The 17292-nt window shown below is 41.8% G+C and overlaps 2 protein-coding genes across 9 annotated transcripts in view; both read right to left on the bottom strand.

Moving 5' to 3' along the window:
* Positions 1-17292, bottom strand: part of LOC114312038 (SNARE-interacting protein KEULE) — a 32008-nt gene that overhangs the window by 2693 nt on the left and 12023 nt on the right. For all 8 annotated transcript variants that reach the window (XM_028258213.2, XM_028258212.2, XM_028258209.2 and 5 more), the window contains 10 exons: positions 12636-12761; positions 12366-12557; positions 12195-12278; positions 12015-12113; positions 11861-11937; positions 8974-9070; positions 8112-8237; positions 7942-8037; positions 728-847; positions 551-628 (listed from right to left, as the gene is read on the bottom strand). In XM_028258213.2, the coding sequence (XP_028114014.2) occupies positions 551-628; positions 728-847; positions 7942-8037; positions 8112-8237; positions 8974-9070; positions 11861-11937; positions 12015-12113; positions 12195-12278; positions 12366-12557; positions 12636-12761 (1095 nt within the window). The remainder of the gene's footprint in view (positions 1-550; positions 629-727; positions 848-7941; positions 8038-8111; positions 8238-8973; positions 9071-11860; positions 11938-12014; positions 12114-12194; positions 12279-12365; positions 12558-12635; positions 12762-17292) is intronic.
* Positions 14146-14829, bottom strand: LOC145802989 (VAN3-binding protein-like; the record flags this gene model as incomplete). Its single annotated transcript, XM_082896026.1, has 1 exon — positions 14146-14829. A coding segment is annotated over one exon (534 nt), but the record flags the coding sequence as incomplete, so codon positions are not given.

Genomic DNA, 17292 nt, shown 5'->3' with positions numbered 1-17292 from the left:
TAAGAATACCCCCACACTGCAATCTAGAAAGTGACCACAGATACAAATACACTCAATATAGACCGACCAATACCAATACTCAGGAAAAAAAGGATACAGATGCAACAGGAGCACAACATTATATGCGTGTGTACTGTATAAAACAATCAATTTCATGAATTTATTAAAATATCCTAAGTTCCTAATTTGAAATATTATATTTTCATGAAAGAAACATGGATGTTATGTTGCATTCTAACAGAACCTGCACTAATTCTTAATGATTTATCCTCATCAGGTTCAAACAATTATGGGTCAAGATATAAAACACCTCATATTTTTCTTGTGATTACTAGAAAGGAAAAATCTCTACATCAACTATACATTGGATATGTATCCAGAGTATCTGATAATTATTGAATGTGTTCGAGATTAAAAAAATACTTTACGATCATGGATATGTTAGGAAGAAACAGAAGGATATCCGGGAATATCTCAGAATTGTGCACCATCAGATAATGATATGACTTCCCTGCAATGTAGGAGGAAATAAATTTAATCTGGAATTTACCTCTACCATAGGGTAAAAGCGCGACAGCTGCCACATCACTTGTTCACCAGTACGATCTTTTCTAGCAGCATGCTTGTTCTGAAGTTAAAAAGAAATTATGGGGAAAAGGTGTGAGATTATATGTTTGACATACAATCTGTCAAGCACGACAAAATTATAACACCCAACCACGTTTACCTTATGAACATCAAATTTCAGAGAAAAAGCACCAGTTGAGCTTTTCTTGGTATCTGATGATCCCTCAAGCAATCTCATATTATTCACAGCATTCATATCCTCGGGTGGTAATCTTGCTAACTGAAAGGAAAAATAGGTAAGTCTGTAAAGCTGACCCATGGAAGATCTACTATCGTGAGATCCTACCTTTTGCAGTTGCCCACTAAAAAGGCTCAGACGAATTATCATAATTGAAAAGAAATTGAGTTTCATGTTTTGCCCAAAAATCAAAACTTTCATGTTTTGCCTATATGAAAATGACAGTCGGCAGTCAAAACATAAATATTAGGCATTGACTATGACCGTGTTAATTTAACTTATGTGAGGTGTGATGATAAACCGGTGTCCTACAGATTTCACAAATTGCTATGCGACGCATGAAGTTAAGAAAAGCCAAAAATATGTAACATTTTCAAGTCAACATATGCATCTATGGTACTTTGTTAATCAGTATATAAAACTGTTAGAATTTACCATAAACCTACCACCACTACCACCTCACCTACTCCACTAAACCTAACCCACTACACCACTACCACCTCCACTTCACCTACTCTCCACCTACTCCCAAACACACTCCTATATAATAGGAATCCTTGTAATTGTAATAAATACAACGATATCAATATATCAATCAATAATAATACATACAATTTATTCTCTCTCTTTCTCTATACATTATTTCTTACATGGTATCAGAGCTGGTTTAAAACCTAGTATTTTCGCTTCCCCGGCGGGCGGCAACCTCACCTTAGCCGCCCGCCGGACCTCAACCTATTCCGCTGATAAAATCAACAAAGATTTGTGCAACTGTAGTCATGTGTGAGGCTGATGGAGAAGAATTCTTCACCTCATATGACGAGACAGTCTGGAACTGGAAACACTGCAACATTCTGCTCTGGAATTCTGCAGCAGCTAGATTATAGCTTGGTTGAGTGCCAAGCTTTGGTTCTTCCACCCACTCTTGAACTTGCCCAGCAAAGTGTGACGGTTCATGCTTGTGTTGGAGGGACTAGTGTGCGCGAAGATCAGCGCATTCTCTCCAGTGGGGTTCATGTTGTTGTTGGTACTCCTGGTCGTGTGTTTGACATGTTGCGGAGACAATCACTTCGCCCTGTTTACATCAAAATGTTTGTTTTGGATGAAGCTGATGAAATTCTGTCACGAGGTTTTTAAAAATCAGATCTATGATATTTTCCAGTTGCTGCCACCCAAAATCCAGGTTGGGGTGTTCTCAGTTGCTGCCACCCAAAATCCAGGTTGGGGTGTTCTCTGCCACAATGCCACCAGAGGCTCTTGAAATCACCAGGAAATTCATGAATAAGCCTGGAAAGAGAAAAAGCTCATGCTAGGATTTGCGAAGTGATTCGCTGCAGGAATTTTGGCTTTGGATGAAACCCTTACCATACTCCACTCATTCTCTCCAACTGTTCTAACTTTTTATTTTTATTATTATTATTATTATATCAAATAATCAATGCACTCATGTTCCCCACTAACAGTGTCCACTTTTGACCCAAACCATTTTCAATCCATCATTTCTCCTTCACCTTTTGCACCCCACTCACCGACTCTCTCTCCACTTTATCACATGGGTTTGTCCCTCTCTCTCCTCCATTTGATTTCAAAAATCACTTATTTTTATTTATTTTTTCCAAGTCACTTTTCCTCTTTTTTAAATACCCCACTTTATTTTGAAACAATCGCACTGATGTTTTTCATATAATCCATCTATAAATATTTTTTATCTATTTTCTTTCTCCCTTGTTTTCTTTCATTTTATTTTTATTTTTTCAACAAAACACTCCCAAAAAAAAAAAAAAAAAAAAAAAAAAAAAAAAAAAAAAAACATCTTACAAACTTGTCATTTCTTCATGCCGGGGATCAACCCCGATCAGCATTTTACACCATAAAAAAAAAAATAAAAATAAATAAATAAAAATAAAAAAAAACACAAAACAAAACAAAACACAACCAACACAAATCGGAACAGTGGGATTTTTCTTCTCGCCTATTCCGCCGGTCTTTTCTTCTTGCCACCGTCTTGGGCGGCCCTTGCCGGTGTTGCCTCCGTGTTTCCCACTCCACTGGGCATGATCACTACTCCCTGCTCCTCCACTGCAGCATATGGCGGCCCTCCAAATCGGAACATAAAACTGGCCTTCCGCTTCAGCTCCTTGTTTTCCGCCTTTAGCACACTGATCTCTGCTCGCGCATCCTTATACATGCGTTGGAGCAGAGCCAGCTGGGCGGTTAACTGCTGCACCTCATTTGTCCTACTCTGCAGCCGGTTCGACAAATTTGTGACCGCAGTCATGGTTTCCACGCATGACTTCAGAGTATACTGATTGGCCTCAATATCAGTTTGCACCGCCATTTTTTGCTCCACCGACCGCATCGGAAAGTTCAACGGAGCAAAACCAGAGGTGTTTGGTTGAGATTCACTGGCCACCGCACCAGTTATTTCTTTTGTGGACTCGTTCAGTTCTGGAAAGAGCGTGAGCAGCCCACGGGAAGAGGAGGCCATGTTCTGGGTAGCTGGACGGGAAGAAGAGGCCATGTTGCTGAGTGTTTCAGAGACGGGTTGGTTACAGAATATTACAGAGTTTCTCTCTCAGCAAAGGAAGAGTTTTTTCAGAGGATTTTCAGAAGTTTTTTGTCTGCCTCAGCCTCTGCCTCAACCTTGGTTTAAATAGCCAGGGTCGATCCGCGCATCGCGCGCCACTTGCCGACAGCCGACCAACGGGCGCGCAAGCCAAGGCGCCCACGTGCCTCGCCATCATGTCAGGCACACCTTTTTATGACTTGGGCACGCCTTTTGATGGCACGCCTTTTTATGGATTGGGCACGCCTTTTGATGGCACGCCTTTTGAAAAATTGGGCACACCTTTTGAGGGTGCGACTTTTTAAGGGTCCGACAAGACTCTGTAAACTGTCCCGACATAGATTCCGGTTAGTTTCTACAAGGGTCCGACAAGACTCTGTAAACTGTCCCGACATTGATTCCGGTTAGTTTCTACAAGGGTCCGACAAGACTCTGTAAACTGTCCCGACATTGATTCCGGTTAGCTCCTTTATGGGTCCGACAAGACTCTGTAAACTGTCCCGACATAGATTCCGGTTAGTTTCTACAAGGGTCCGACAAGACTTTGTAAACTGTCCCGACATTGATTCCGGTTAGTTTCTACAAGGGTCCAGCACGACTCCGTAAACTGTCACAACAACTGTCACAACATTGTCTGCTACAACGGTCCGACATGACCCCATAAACTGTCTTCTACATCGGTATGACACCACCATCCAGTGTCCTCTACCACGTTATGGCACCACCTTTCAGTGTCTTCACCAACGGTCTGACACGACCATACAGTGTCTCCTATCTTTTTTTATTTTTATGTATTTTCTTGTTTTGTTCCTCTCTTCAAACTCAAGTTGGTTAGTTTCTATCCTCCTTGAGTTTGCGGGGGGCTGTTAGAATTTACCATAAACCTACCACCACTACCACCTCACCTACTCCACTAAACCTAACCCACTACACCACTACCACCTCCACTTCACCTACTCTCCACCTACTCCCAAACACACTCCTATATAATAGGAATCCTTGTAATTGTAATAAATACAACGATATCAATATATCAATCAATAATAATACATACAATTTATTCTCTCTCTTTCTCTATACATTATTTCTTACAAAAACTTTCTAAAAATGCACGGGAATGTTACTTCCTGACTCCAAATAGTACAAACTCATGCAACTTCAGCAAGATTCAAAGCCCTCAATAGGCTATGTAGGGAGGAAGAAGAAAAAAAAATTCATTCTCTACTTCAAATTGAGTTTGATGGCTGAATTGTATCCATGTTTTAGACCCAAACAGTAATTCAAGAAAGAAAGTTACAATAGGTTAACTGATTGACCTCGAAGGGAACAAGAGATGGCAATGAAATTAGAAAATAGTGACTGTAGAAATTTAATGTATAAAGAGAAATAGAGAATTGTATTATTGATTGATTTATATTGATATCTATTACAATGATTCATGATTCCTATATATAGAAGAGGGTGAGTGTGTAGTAGGTAAGGAGTAGGTGAAGTGGAGGTGGTAGTGGTGTAGTGGGTTAGGTTTAGTGGAGTAGGTGAGGTGGTAGTGGTGTAGTGGGTTAGGTTTAGTGGAGTAGGTTTAAGTGGGTGAAGTAGGTGGAGAGTAGGTGGATTTTAACAGCCCCCCGCAAACTCAAGGGGGATAGGAACTAACCAACTTGAGTTTGGAGAGAGTAACAAAACAAGAAAATACATAAAAATAAAAGAGGATAAGAGACACTGTATGGTCGTGTCAGACCATTGGTGAAGACACTGGATGGTGGTGTCATAACGTTGTAGAGGACACTGTATGGGGGTGTCATAACCATGTAGAGGACAGTTTATGGGGTCATGTCGGACCGTTGTAGCAGACAATGTTGTGATAGTTGTTATGACAGTTTACGGAGTCTTGCTGGACCCTTGTAGAAACTAACCGAAATCAATGTCGGGACAGTTTACAGAGTCTTGTCGGACCCCTAAAAAGTCGCACCCTGAAAAGGTGTTGTGACAGTTGTTGTGACAGTTTACGGAGTCTTGCTGGACCCTTGTAGAAACTAACTGGAATCAATGTCGGGACAGTTTATAGAGTCTTGTCGGACCCTTAAAAAGTCGCATCCTCAAAAGGTGTGCCCAATCTTTCAAAAAGCGTGCCATCAAAAGACGTGCCCAATCCATAAAAAGGCGTGCCATCAAAAGGCGCGCCCACTTCATCAAAAGACGTGCCCGACAGAAAGCGTCGTGCCATCAAAAGGGGCGCCTGACACGCGGCGATGCACGTGATTGACAGAGCGCATGTCGGCCTCGTCGTCTCTGTCTTTATAAACCAAAGCGAAGTCTGAGGCTTGGAAGCATAACAAACCAGTTGAAACCTCTTCGTTCTTTGTAACATTCTGTAACCAACCCTTCTCTGAAACACTCAGCAACCCAAAAACATGGCTTCTTCTTCCCGTTCAGCTACCCAGAACATAGCCTCTTCTTCCCGTGGTCTGCTCACTCTCTTTCCCGACCTCAACGAGTCAACAAGAGAGATAACTGGTGCGGTGGCCTGTGAACCTCAACCAAACACCTCTGGTTTTGCTCCGTTGAACTTTCCGATGCGGTCGGTGGAGCAAAAAATGGCAGTGCAAACGGATATTGAAGCTAATCAGTATACATTGAAGTCCTGTGTTGAAACTATGACTGCGGTCACAAACTTGTCGCACCGGCTGCAGAGTAGGACAAATGAGGTGCAGCAGTTAAACGCCCAACTGGCTCTGCTCCAACACATGTATAAGGATGCGCGAGCAGAGATAAGTGTGCTAAAGGCGGAAAATAAGGAGCTGAAGCGGAAGGCCACCGTTATGTTCCGATTTGGAGGTCCGCCATATGCTGTAGTGGAGGAGCAGGGTGGAGTGATCGTGCCCAGTGGAGTAGGAAACACGGAGGCAACACCGTCAAGGGCCGCCCAGGACGGAGGCAAGAAGAAAAAACCGGCGGAATAGGCGAAAAAGTGAGGTCGGTGGGTGGCCGTCTGCAGAAAAGAAAACAAATCTTGTGGTGTTGTGGTGTTGTGTTGTTGTGGTTGTTTTTTTTTTTTTTTTTTTTTGTTAAAATTGTGATCGGGGTTGATCCCTGAGATGAATAAAAGATGGTTTGGTGTGCAAAGCTATATGGTATGAATGGAATTTGAAAAAGATTAAAAAATAATGTGAAAGAAAAATAAAGAAAGAAATAATAAAAATATATTTGAAATCAAAATGAAAGATGGGGGAAATAAGGAAAGTGGTTTGGAGAAAATAAATAAAAATAATGGATTTTGAAATCAAATGGAGGAGAGAGAGGGGACAAGCCCATGTGAGAGAAAGAGGGGAAAAATGATAGCCGATGCACCCAAAAATAATCTAGCTGTTATCCACAGGCGCTTAGGGGAAGGAAATGGTAGCAAGAGACGGCCAACACCATATATGGCTATAGCAAAGAAATGGAGTATCAAGCTCAATGGGCAGGGATTTAGACCAGAGAGTAAAGCCACTGGTCCTGTTGAACACACACCTCCAAGGCTCAAATAATCAAAACATGCTTCACGCATTTCCTTCCTTGCTTGATCAGGAGATGCACAAAACACCTTATACAGGGCTCCAGTCATTCCTCCACCAGTTAAAGGATGACGCATGTTGAAAGCATCACCTATTAATAGTGCTCCAGGAGTAGGGTAAGGAGCAGCTGGCATACTTCTATTGGGCATTGTTCTAATACTTCTCTTATCAATTGCAGCTATAAATGAATCATGCAGCTCAGGTGGAACCTGGGGAGCCACCAGAGGGAAGCAAAGCCGAAGGCTGCTGCAAAGCCGAAGGCTGTAAAAGCGAAAAAGGAAAAGAAGGCTCCGGCTAAGACAAAAGCTGCTGCGCCAAAAGCTAAAGCCGCTGTGAAGCCCAAGCCAGCGGCAAAGGCCAAGCCAACTGCGAAGCCAAAAACTGCTGTGAAACCGAAGGCTGTCGTGAAGCTGAAAGCTGCAGTGAAGCTCAAGGCTGTGGCGAAGCCCAAACCAAAGCCGAAGGCGAAGGATCCTAACAAGAGGCAAATGAGCATGGAGGAGAAGCATAGATTGAGTGTTGGGCTGCAGAGTTTGCCCCAGGAAAAGATGCCACAGTTAGTGCAGATTATGAAGAAGAGGAATTCACATTGGCCTCAAGAGAGAGGATTTAGGCAGTGATGGGAAGGTATGTGTAGAAAATAAGCGGAATAGGTTGAGGTCCGGCGGGCGGCCAAGGCGAGGTTGCCGCCCGCCGGTGAAACGAAAAATACTAAGTGCTTAACCTTGCTCTGATACCATGTAGAAATTTAATGTATAAAGAGAAATAGAGAATTGTATTATTGATTGATTTATATTGATATCTATTACAATGATTCATGATTCCTATATATAGAAGAGGGTGAGTGTGTAGTAGGTAAGGAGTAGGTGAAGTGGAGGTGGTAGTGGTGTAGTGGGTTAGGTTTAGTGGAGTAGGTGAGGTGGTAGTGGTGTAGTGGGTTAGGTTTAGTGGAGTAGGTTTAAGTGGGTGAAGTAGGTGGAGAGTAGGTGGATTTTAACAGTGACAAAGGGGCCTACCTCCATTAACTTTGTGATTTTGTCATCCTCAAACTTTTCAGGATAACATGCCGCATATATCATCAACAACCGCAACTTATTTTCACGTGTTACATCCTGCATAACAGAGGCAATTTACTTAAATACATACAAGGTTTAATCACATGCATTTTGCAATAACAAGTTCTCACCTGGTTTGTTCTTAGAAAGTTAATTACATCTTTAGTTCCTGCATCTCCAAATACAAGGTCCTGCTCTAGTTGCCCAAGTTCTTTAAGCCCCATCTCCTTGACAATATTATTGATTTTCCCAGCAATCTACATCAATAAAACCACATTAGCATGAACCCATTCCTAATATAATTTCGCAAAAATGCTAATATTTTTCCTAGTAGAGGACTTATACATAAATTGTACATTTAAATTGAGAAAGTATTTCTTTGTGCGTAAACAGAAACTGAAGTATCATGGGTACATTAGATTTAATGTAATATAATACTCTCAGAAAGCACTCAAGGAATACTATATTGCAGTGACGATTAGACAATTGTGTTCTCTAATTTTCTATACCTGAAAATTTATCATTATGTATGAGAAATTTCTCATTCACCTATGATTCAAAAAATATATGACCTAGATGGATCTGAATATCCAAAAATGGTGTGTGCAACCCAAGTATTAAGGTGTTAATTTGCAGGCAGGACCACTTGGTGAAGAGCATTGAAACCACAAACTTGTTTACGAAATCAAAAGTAAAACTCCTTCTATGAAGAAGCGATCAATTAGGAAAAGAGACATAAAAGTGGGGGAAGCGAATGTCACATCCAAGCATAGAGTTGTACAGATCACCAATTGCAAATCTAACAGCATTTTAATTTTCAATCTAACACTATATAATATATAAACATGAGTGAATTCAACCCTAGCTAGTAAACATGTCTTATATTTAAAGTGCATAAGGAGTAAATACAATGAAAAGGTAAATCCATTTCAAAAGGTCCATTTCCGAAAAGGAAAACAAAACATATGATGTTTATATGCACAAGGAACTCACATCTACATGAAGAGAAAGTTTGTCAATTTGTTCGCTATATTGTGGCAACGCTTGAACCATCTTTTGCAAATCACGAGTAGATATTTCACCACCATCTCTATACAAAAAGTCCTCAAAGTGAGAAATATCATAAATATATACAATAGTATGAATATTTTCCCAATCAAAGGTTAAGCAAGCATAAGAAGATACATTGATAAAAGTCCCAAAATTCAACATCTACATTTGCACCTTCATGATTACCCCATGAAAACAAAAGTTCACAAAAATAAGTACATAATCAAATTCACGGGGTCCAACCAAGATCTCAAATGTAGGAATGGAAACCAACTCAACAATAATTCAGTTAAATTATAAACATGTAAAATAATAATTACACACATGGAAATCAATCACAATGTCCCACCCCAACAACATCAAAGTCAAAATGTTGAAGGAAAAGGTACTGCAGCCATGTCCTAGGAAGGGCGTGTTGTGTGCATTGCCGGGTTGCATTAGAGAAGTTTGAATCACAAAAAAAATTATACATGGCAAGATCTATCTATTAGATAGCTTGAGATACATTATTGGGTCTATTTTCTAATATTGGAACAATTGGTAACTTTACATAGTATCATAGCTCAGGTTGGGGAAAGTTTGGGTTCAAATCTTTCCATTTGTAATTGGTCCCCGTTTGCATTTTTTCTCCATATACGAATGTTTGGATCTTCACATGCAAGACAAGGTTACATATGAGGAAGGGTGTTAGATAGCTTGATATACATTGTTGGGCTTATTTTCTAACAACTTAAGCTTTTTGAATAATTGGTGATCAAGGGATGGATAGGGTGCATGTCCCTAGCTTGCATGCGGTAGGTGTTGCCGAATGAGCACAGTGCTCATGAGGGAGGCTGTGAACCAAAGTCCTACATTGCCTGGCTATAAAAGTAATGTGCAATAAATAAACATGAGGGCACCCTCACCTCAACAGCTAGCTTTTTAGGGGTTGAGTTATACCCAAAACAGTGTAACACTATACAAGGTGATATAACAGTTCAAAGAATGAGATGTAAAAGTTGGACTCATCTCTCTCATATTGTGACTCGTTAAAAAAAAAGGTTTCATTTGGTGCACGAAGCTACTGTAGGGTTTGGAAGAGGTAGTAGTTAATCAACTATGAAGCATGGATATAGATACAGGATATGGGTACGACATGATTTCTAAGAAAGTAGAATACGAATTCGTTAAGGATACGACAATCTATATACCATGTATGAATGTCTGTATATAAATAAAAATGTGCTGAGTAGGTGGAGAGAGTGCAACGGCGGCTGGCAGGTTGGAAAAAGCAATATTTGTCAAAAGGGGGACGTTTAACTTTGATTCAGAGTGTGCTGAGTAGTGTTCCAACTTACTTTATGTCGGTATAGGTAATTCCGATTTCGGTGGCTCGACGTTTGGAGAAGCTTCAGAGAGATTTTCTGTGGAGGAGTGGAGAGGAAGTTTTCCGTTATCATTTGGTGGGATGGGATCGGATTTGTTGTCCAAAGGACGCGGGTGGTTTGGGGGTCCGGAGTTTGGCTACTTTTAATCGAGCCTTATTGGGTAAATGGTTTTGGCGTTTTGCGTGGGAGCGAGACCGGCTTTGGCGAAGGGCGATTGCTGCAAAGTTTGGCGTAGAAAGCGGGGATTGGAGGACGGGAAAAGTTACAAGAATTCATGGGCGGGGATTATGGAGAGAGATTTGGTTTGGGAGGGATGAGTTTTGGGATCGGGTGCATTTCCGAGTGGGAAATGGGGAGAGGGTTAGGTTTTGGAGGGATAAATGGCGTGGGGAGGTGTTGTTGGAAGATCGATTCCCTTTGATTTTTGGCATTGCGGCGGAGCCTCAGGTGACTCTGGCGAACTGTTTGGGAAATGGAGAGGTGGTAGTCTGGGACGTCCGCCTGCGGCGGCCAATTCAGGATTGGGAGGCTACTCAATTGGAGGAGATGTCGGGTTTTTATATGGTTTGGGGCCCGTTGGGCGAGGGGAGGATAGGGTGGTGTGGACAACGTTGGGTACAAAAGGCCTTTTTACAGTGTCATCCTTTTATCGGAGTCTGGTGAGGGGGGTGACTACGTTGTTCCCTTGGCGAAGCATTTGGGTTCCGGGCGTTCCATCTAAGGTAGTGTTCTTTTTGTGGACAGCTGTTTTGGGCCGGAATCTTACTATTGATAATTTGGTTCGTCGAGGTCATGTCTTAGTGAATCGCTGTTGTATGTGTTGTACGGATGCAGAGTCGGTGGATCATTTATTTCTTCATTGTGATGTTGCATCTCGTCTATGGGGGTTGGTATACTCTTTGTTTGGGGCTGTTTGGGTGCAGCCCAAGGGGGTGTTGGAGATGTTATGGGGTTGGCGAGGTGCTCATGTTGGTCGTCGACGTCAGTGGATTTAGTCCGTCGTGCCTTTTTGTTTAATGTGGCTGGTTTGGTTGGAGAGGAATCAGCAGACGTTTCTCGACATTACTCATTCGGTGTCTTGGCTTGAGAATCGCTTGTTGCTTACTTTATGCACTTGGTTGGAGTCACGGGCCGACCCGGATATATTTGTTTTAATAGATTTTTTGGATAAAATTATTGGTTAGGAGTTCTAGGTTCATTGTATTCTTTGCATCTTCTTGATGCTTTTCTAATAAAATTAATTACTTATCAAAAAAAAAAAATGTAATTTTTCATAACCTAAAAAGTAAATTGTTGCACACGAACTCATCTAAAAGCTTCAGCTATTAGGATATGGGTCTAACAATGAATATGTAGTTAATCTAACAAATACTACACAGACCACTAACAGAATACAGCATTCATCATGACTACTCGTGTCACCGTTAATAATGAAAGGATATCGAAATAGCAAATACACGGACCTTGAACCATGGTGAATTTGTGCAGCTTTATTCCTTGATACGAAACTTATCATCTTCTCATGCAACCGTTCACTAGCCTGACATGGTAATCAATGATCAAACAACATCCGTGATGTTTCTGTTCAAACATAAAAGTTATTTGAATGAGACATACATCTGCTATATGTGCATGGCGAAGCTCCAACCAAATAGGATCGTGATCCTCCAAAAGGACTTCTTTTTTCTCAGGTACACCACCTGCTTTGCCTGGGATCTAAGAAGTATAATTGCCTTGTTGTGATATGCAGTAGATGAAGGACACTCACCAACAAATGAAATTTAGAACAGAACTTACCTCATGCACATATTTATTTCCATCCATATTTAATAAATCATGGCACATTGCATCATATGTCCATTCATGTATGACAGGAGCAATCTAGCAATGCAAAATAAACATATTCAGCACAATCAAATAACACCCAAGTCAGTAGGCACATTTTAACCAACACAAGCATCCAAGAACCTGATCTACAGATCTATCCACAATAAGCAACTCGCATGTTTCTGTCTGGGGAAAGTTAGGGAGGTCAGCTTTATATTTCATAAGACAATTCCAAACACCAGCAGCAACCTTTGTAGGAATTAGATCACGAAATGTTGTCATTGTGGTTGGATCAAGGGATTTGGCTGCATGATAGCGTACTAAAGGAAATTCCTGAAAAACACCAGTTCACACAGCTTAGAATTGTTTAATACAGTATGAATTAAAAATTAAGAGCCTTCATTTATATACCCGTAATGAAGCAAAAGCTGTAGCAATGCGGGTGGCCATCATATTCAAACATGCATCACCTTTACGAGTACTCTCCTCATCCCCAAACAGATCCTCTAAAGCCATCACATTATCAGTGATAAATCCCTATTTGGTTAAAACTAGAGTTAAGAAAACCCATGGTATCTAATAAAATGTTTTGATAGCAACAAAAAAGAGAACAGAATAGCAGTGAGGGAAAATGCATGGATTGAATTGCTGAGCATTCAGAATAACAGTGAGACAATAATTGTTTGATAGAAGAGCCATCTTGCACTTCCAAACTTTATGATTTATCTAGCAGAGAAATCCCTACGAAGAAAACAACTCTGGAGCAATATTACCCAGTGATGCCACAGGAACCTCACAACTTGAAAGTCGTGTTCTTCATAAAGCATGGAAAGATTAACGCATAGTCACAGCTCTATGACTAATTTTTAACCTTTTCGCTCTTTCTCTTATTTTGCTTTTACAATTGATAGGGTTAAACAGGATTTTATTAGTGCTGGCAAAGGTGAGGAATTTTAAGTATCAACTTGAAAGTATCACTACAGGATAAAAAATAATGGCTTCTGAAATATGAGGTGGAGAGTAATGGAACGTGTATAGTGTGACTCATATATGCCAAGGGGTTGATGGTAGGACCCCAATTAATAGTATCTTGGTGGTCTATCTTCAGTTCTTTACAACTTTAAGCCATTCAAAATCAAAACTTGAAACTGCCCCCTCATTTCTACGATTTTTCCAAACTTAACAACTATGAGATAATAAAAAATTTTAAAAAAAGAACAAAGAGGTAAAAATTGAAGATGCAGAACAGAAGGACTGTTAGAATTTACCATAAACCTACCACCACTACCACCTCACCTACTCCACTAAACCTAACCCACTACACCACTACCACCTCCACTTCACCTACTCTCCACCACTCACTCCTCACCTACTCCAGAATCATCTCCTATATAATAGGCATTCTTGTACAAAATATATACACAATAATCTTGTAATCAATCAATCAATAATACATTTATTTTTACATGGTATCAGAGCAAGGTTAAAAATCTTGGTGTTCTTCGCCTTCCGGCGGGCGGCAACCTTGCCTTGACCACCCGCCGGATCTCAACCAACTCAAACCACCCCAGAACTCAAACCCACATTCAACTCTGCCCTATCCAACATTTCCCTACGCCACCGCACATTCTTCTTCCTCGTCATCCTCTTCCAAGTCTTCCTCGTACTCTACATCACCGGAGCTCCTCATGTTTATCTCTCTACCTCATCACCCTCTCCAAGATCGCCGCCATCGTTGCCTTCGTTGCTTCCTTCATCTACCTCCTCGGCTTCTTTGGCATCGGCTTTGTCCAGTCTTTGTTTCTCCGCTCTTCCCACAACGACGTCTGGGGCTCCGATGACGACCTCGACCTTCAAGAACAAGACGTTGACCAGATTCTCCTAGGATATGTTCAGATCCCGGTGGGTATAGCGGGTCCTCTCTTGCTGGACGGCAAGGAGTATTCGGTTCCGATGGCCACAACAGAGGGTTGTTTGGTGGCCAGTACTAACAGGGGTTGTAAAGCCATTTACGTCTCCGGTGGGGCAAGCAGCGTCGTGTTGAGGGATGCTATGACCAGGGCTCCTATTGTCATGCGTGAAGTTGAGCATTGTGGGTTCTAAGCTCCTGCTTCTTCCTCTCCTTCTGATCTTTCAGCCATCTTCCCACTTTTCTTCCCCTCATGATGTTCCTGCATAGCCCATTTTTTAGCAGCTGCTGAATAGTGAGGAAATCTGGGTTGAGAGCTTGATGGAGTAGGAACAATTCCTTAGTATCATCACTTCCTCTTGGAGATGTTGGAGGGCTATCTGCACTTGGTAAAGGTTGAAGTCGAGGTTCCTTTGGAGCTGTGGAGATTAGGAGGTGTGGTTGATCATCAACAGCACCAACAGAACTCACAGGTGGTGGTGGTGGTGACTTCTCTGCTGGATGATGATGATTAGAGACCAATGGTATACAAGTATGAGAAAGAGCTTTAGAGAGTTCCATGGCTGACAGACTCCATGACCTAGCCAGGAACTCCATCGACTCCGTCGGCGTTTCTGGCGGTGGACATGCCGCCGCCGCAGGAAGCCAGCTCACTTGAACCTCTTCCTCTGCTATGTTTTCAAGCCTCTTTCTCTCTCATCCACCACCCCACTTTCCTTTTCCTTTTTTTATTTTATTTTTCGTAATCATTATCAAATATTATCCCCACTCATCCACACCCCACTTTCCTTTTCTTTATTTTATTTTATTTTTCGTCATTATTAAAAAAAAAAAAAAAAAAAAAAAAACCTGCCGACCTCACCCGGAAGCACATGTTTTCCGCTGGCAGTGTCCCCCTTTTACACTCTCCTTTCTTTCTTTTCTTTTATTTATTTATTTATTTTTTTTTTTCATTACAAAAAAAAAAAAAAAAAAAAGAAGAAGGCCTGGAGCCATAATCCAGCGCACTTTCTTTTATATTTTACTATATATATATATGTTTGTTATAATATATTATTTTGACACATAATTTTTCCATTCAAAAAAAAAAAAAAAAAAAAAAAAAAAAAAAAAAAAAAAAAAAACAATTTACAAATTTGCACAACAAACCACATTTTATTCATCTCAGGGATCAACCCCGATCACATTTTTACATAAAAAAAAAAAAAAAAAAAAAAAAAAAAAAAACAACAACAACAACAACAACAACAACAAAAACAAACACCACATCCACAGGCGGGAGTTTTTCTTATCTACTCTGCCGCCGGTCTCTTCTTCTTGCCTCCGTCCTGTGCGGCTCTTGACGGTGTTGCCTCCGTGCTTCCTAGACCCCCAAGCAAGTTGCCTCCTCCCTGCTCCTCCACTACAGCATATGGTGGCCCTCCAAATCGGAACATCACGGTGGCCTTCCGTTTCAGCTCCTTGTTTTCTGCCCTTAGCACGCTTATCTCTGCTCGCGCATCCTTATACATGCGTTGGAGCAAAGCCAGCTGGGCGTTTAATTGCTGCACCTCATTTGTCCTACTCTGCAGCCGGTGCGACAAGTTTGTGACCGCCGTCATGGACTCCACACATGCCTTCAAAGTATACTGATTAGCCTCCACATCCGTTTGCACTGCCATTTTTTGCTCCACCGACCGCATCGGAAAGTTCAACGGAGCAAACTCCGGGGCACTCGGTTGAGGTTCCAGTGCCACCGCTCCAGTTCTCTCTCTTGTTGACTCGTTGAGGTCGGGAAAGAGGGTGAGCAGTCCACGGGAAGACGAGGCCATTTTCTGGGCAACAAAGTGTTACAGACTATCTCTCTCAGCACAAGGAACTCTCTTTCTCAGCAACACGAAGGATTTTTTCAGAGGTTTCTCTCAGTTTTTCTCTGCCTCAGCCTCTGCCTTCGTCTTGGTTATATAGCCAAAGCAGCCACGCGTATCATGCGCCGCTCGGCGCTAGACGACAACCGGGGCGCGCAAGTCAAGTCACGCGCCTCGCCATCATGTCCGGTACACCTTTTGATACAATGGGCACGCCTTTTGATGGCACGCCTTTTAAAAAATTGGGCACACCTTTTGAAGGTGCGACTTTTTAAGGGTCCGACAAGACTCTGTAAACTGTCCCGACATTGATTCCGGTTAGCTCCTTTATGGGTCTGACAAGACTCTGTAAACTGTCCCGACATTAATTCCGGTTAGCTCCTTCATGGGTCCGACAAGACTCTGTAAACTGTCCCGACATTGATTCCGGTTAGTTTCTACAAGGGTCCAGCAAGACTCCGTAAACTGTCACAACAACTGTCACAACATTGTCTGCTACAACGGTCCGACATGACCCCATAAACTGTCTTCTACAACGGTCCGACATGACCCCATAAACTGTCTTCTACATCGGTCTGACACCACCATACAGTGTCCTCTACAACGTTATGACACCCCCATACAGTGTCCTCTACAAAGTTATGACACCCCCATACAGTGTCCTCTACAAAGTTATGACACCCCCATACAGTGTCCTCTACAACGTTATGACACCACCTTTCAGTGTCTTCACCAATGGTCTGACACGACCATACAGTGTCTCCTATCCTTTTTTATTTTTATGTATTTTTCTTGTTTTGTTCCTCTCTTCAAACTCAAGTTGGTTAGTTTCTATCCTCCTTGAGTTTGCGGGGGGCTGTTAGAATTTACCATAAACCTACCACCACTACCACCTCACCTACTCCACTAAACCTAACCCACTACACCACTACCACCTCCACTTCACCTACTCTCCACCACTCACTCCTCACCTACTCCAGAATCATCATTTTTACAAGGACCAACCAGCAAACAACAGGAATTACTGAAAACCTTAAAAAGACCTACGAAGCACGGGTACCGGGTGAGCGTATGCATACCGGTACGGCTGCACGCATACCGGGTATGCCAAGGGTATGCGGTGGGTACACCAAGTACAGTTGGGTACGCGGTGGGTACTCAATGGATGCGGGGTGGGTACTCCGTGGGTCCTCCATGGGTACTCCACAACAGTTTTTTTTTTTTTTTTTTCATTTCAGAAATTGGAATTTGATGCAAGTCTATGGCCTTATTTCTCCTTAATCATCTTCAAAAATTTTATGTAATTTGGAAC

Source organism: Camellia sinensis, chromosome 11 (genome assembly GCF_055761805.1).
Source record: "Camellia sinensis isolate YWXY chromosome 11, ASM5576180v1, whole genome shotgun sequence".
NCBI classification, from domain to species: Eukaryota; Viridiplantae; Streptophyta; class Magnoliopsida; order Ericales; family Theaceae; genus Camellia; species Camellia sinensis.
This window is presented reverse-complemented; position numbering and strand designations above follow the sequence as displayed.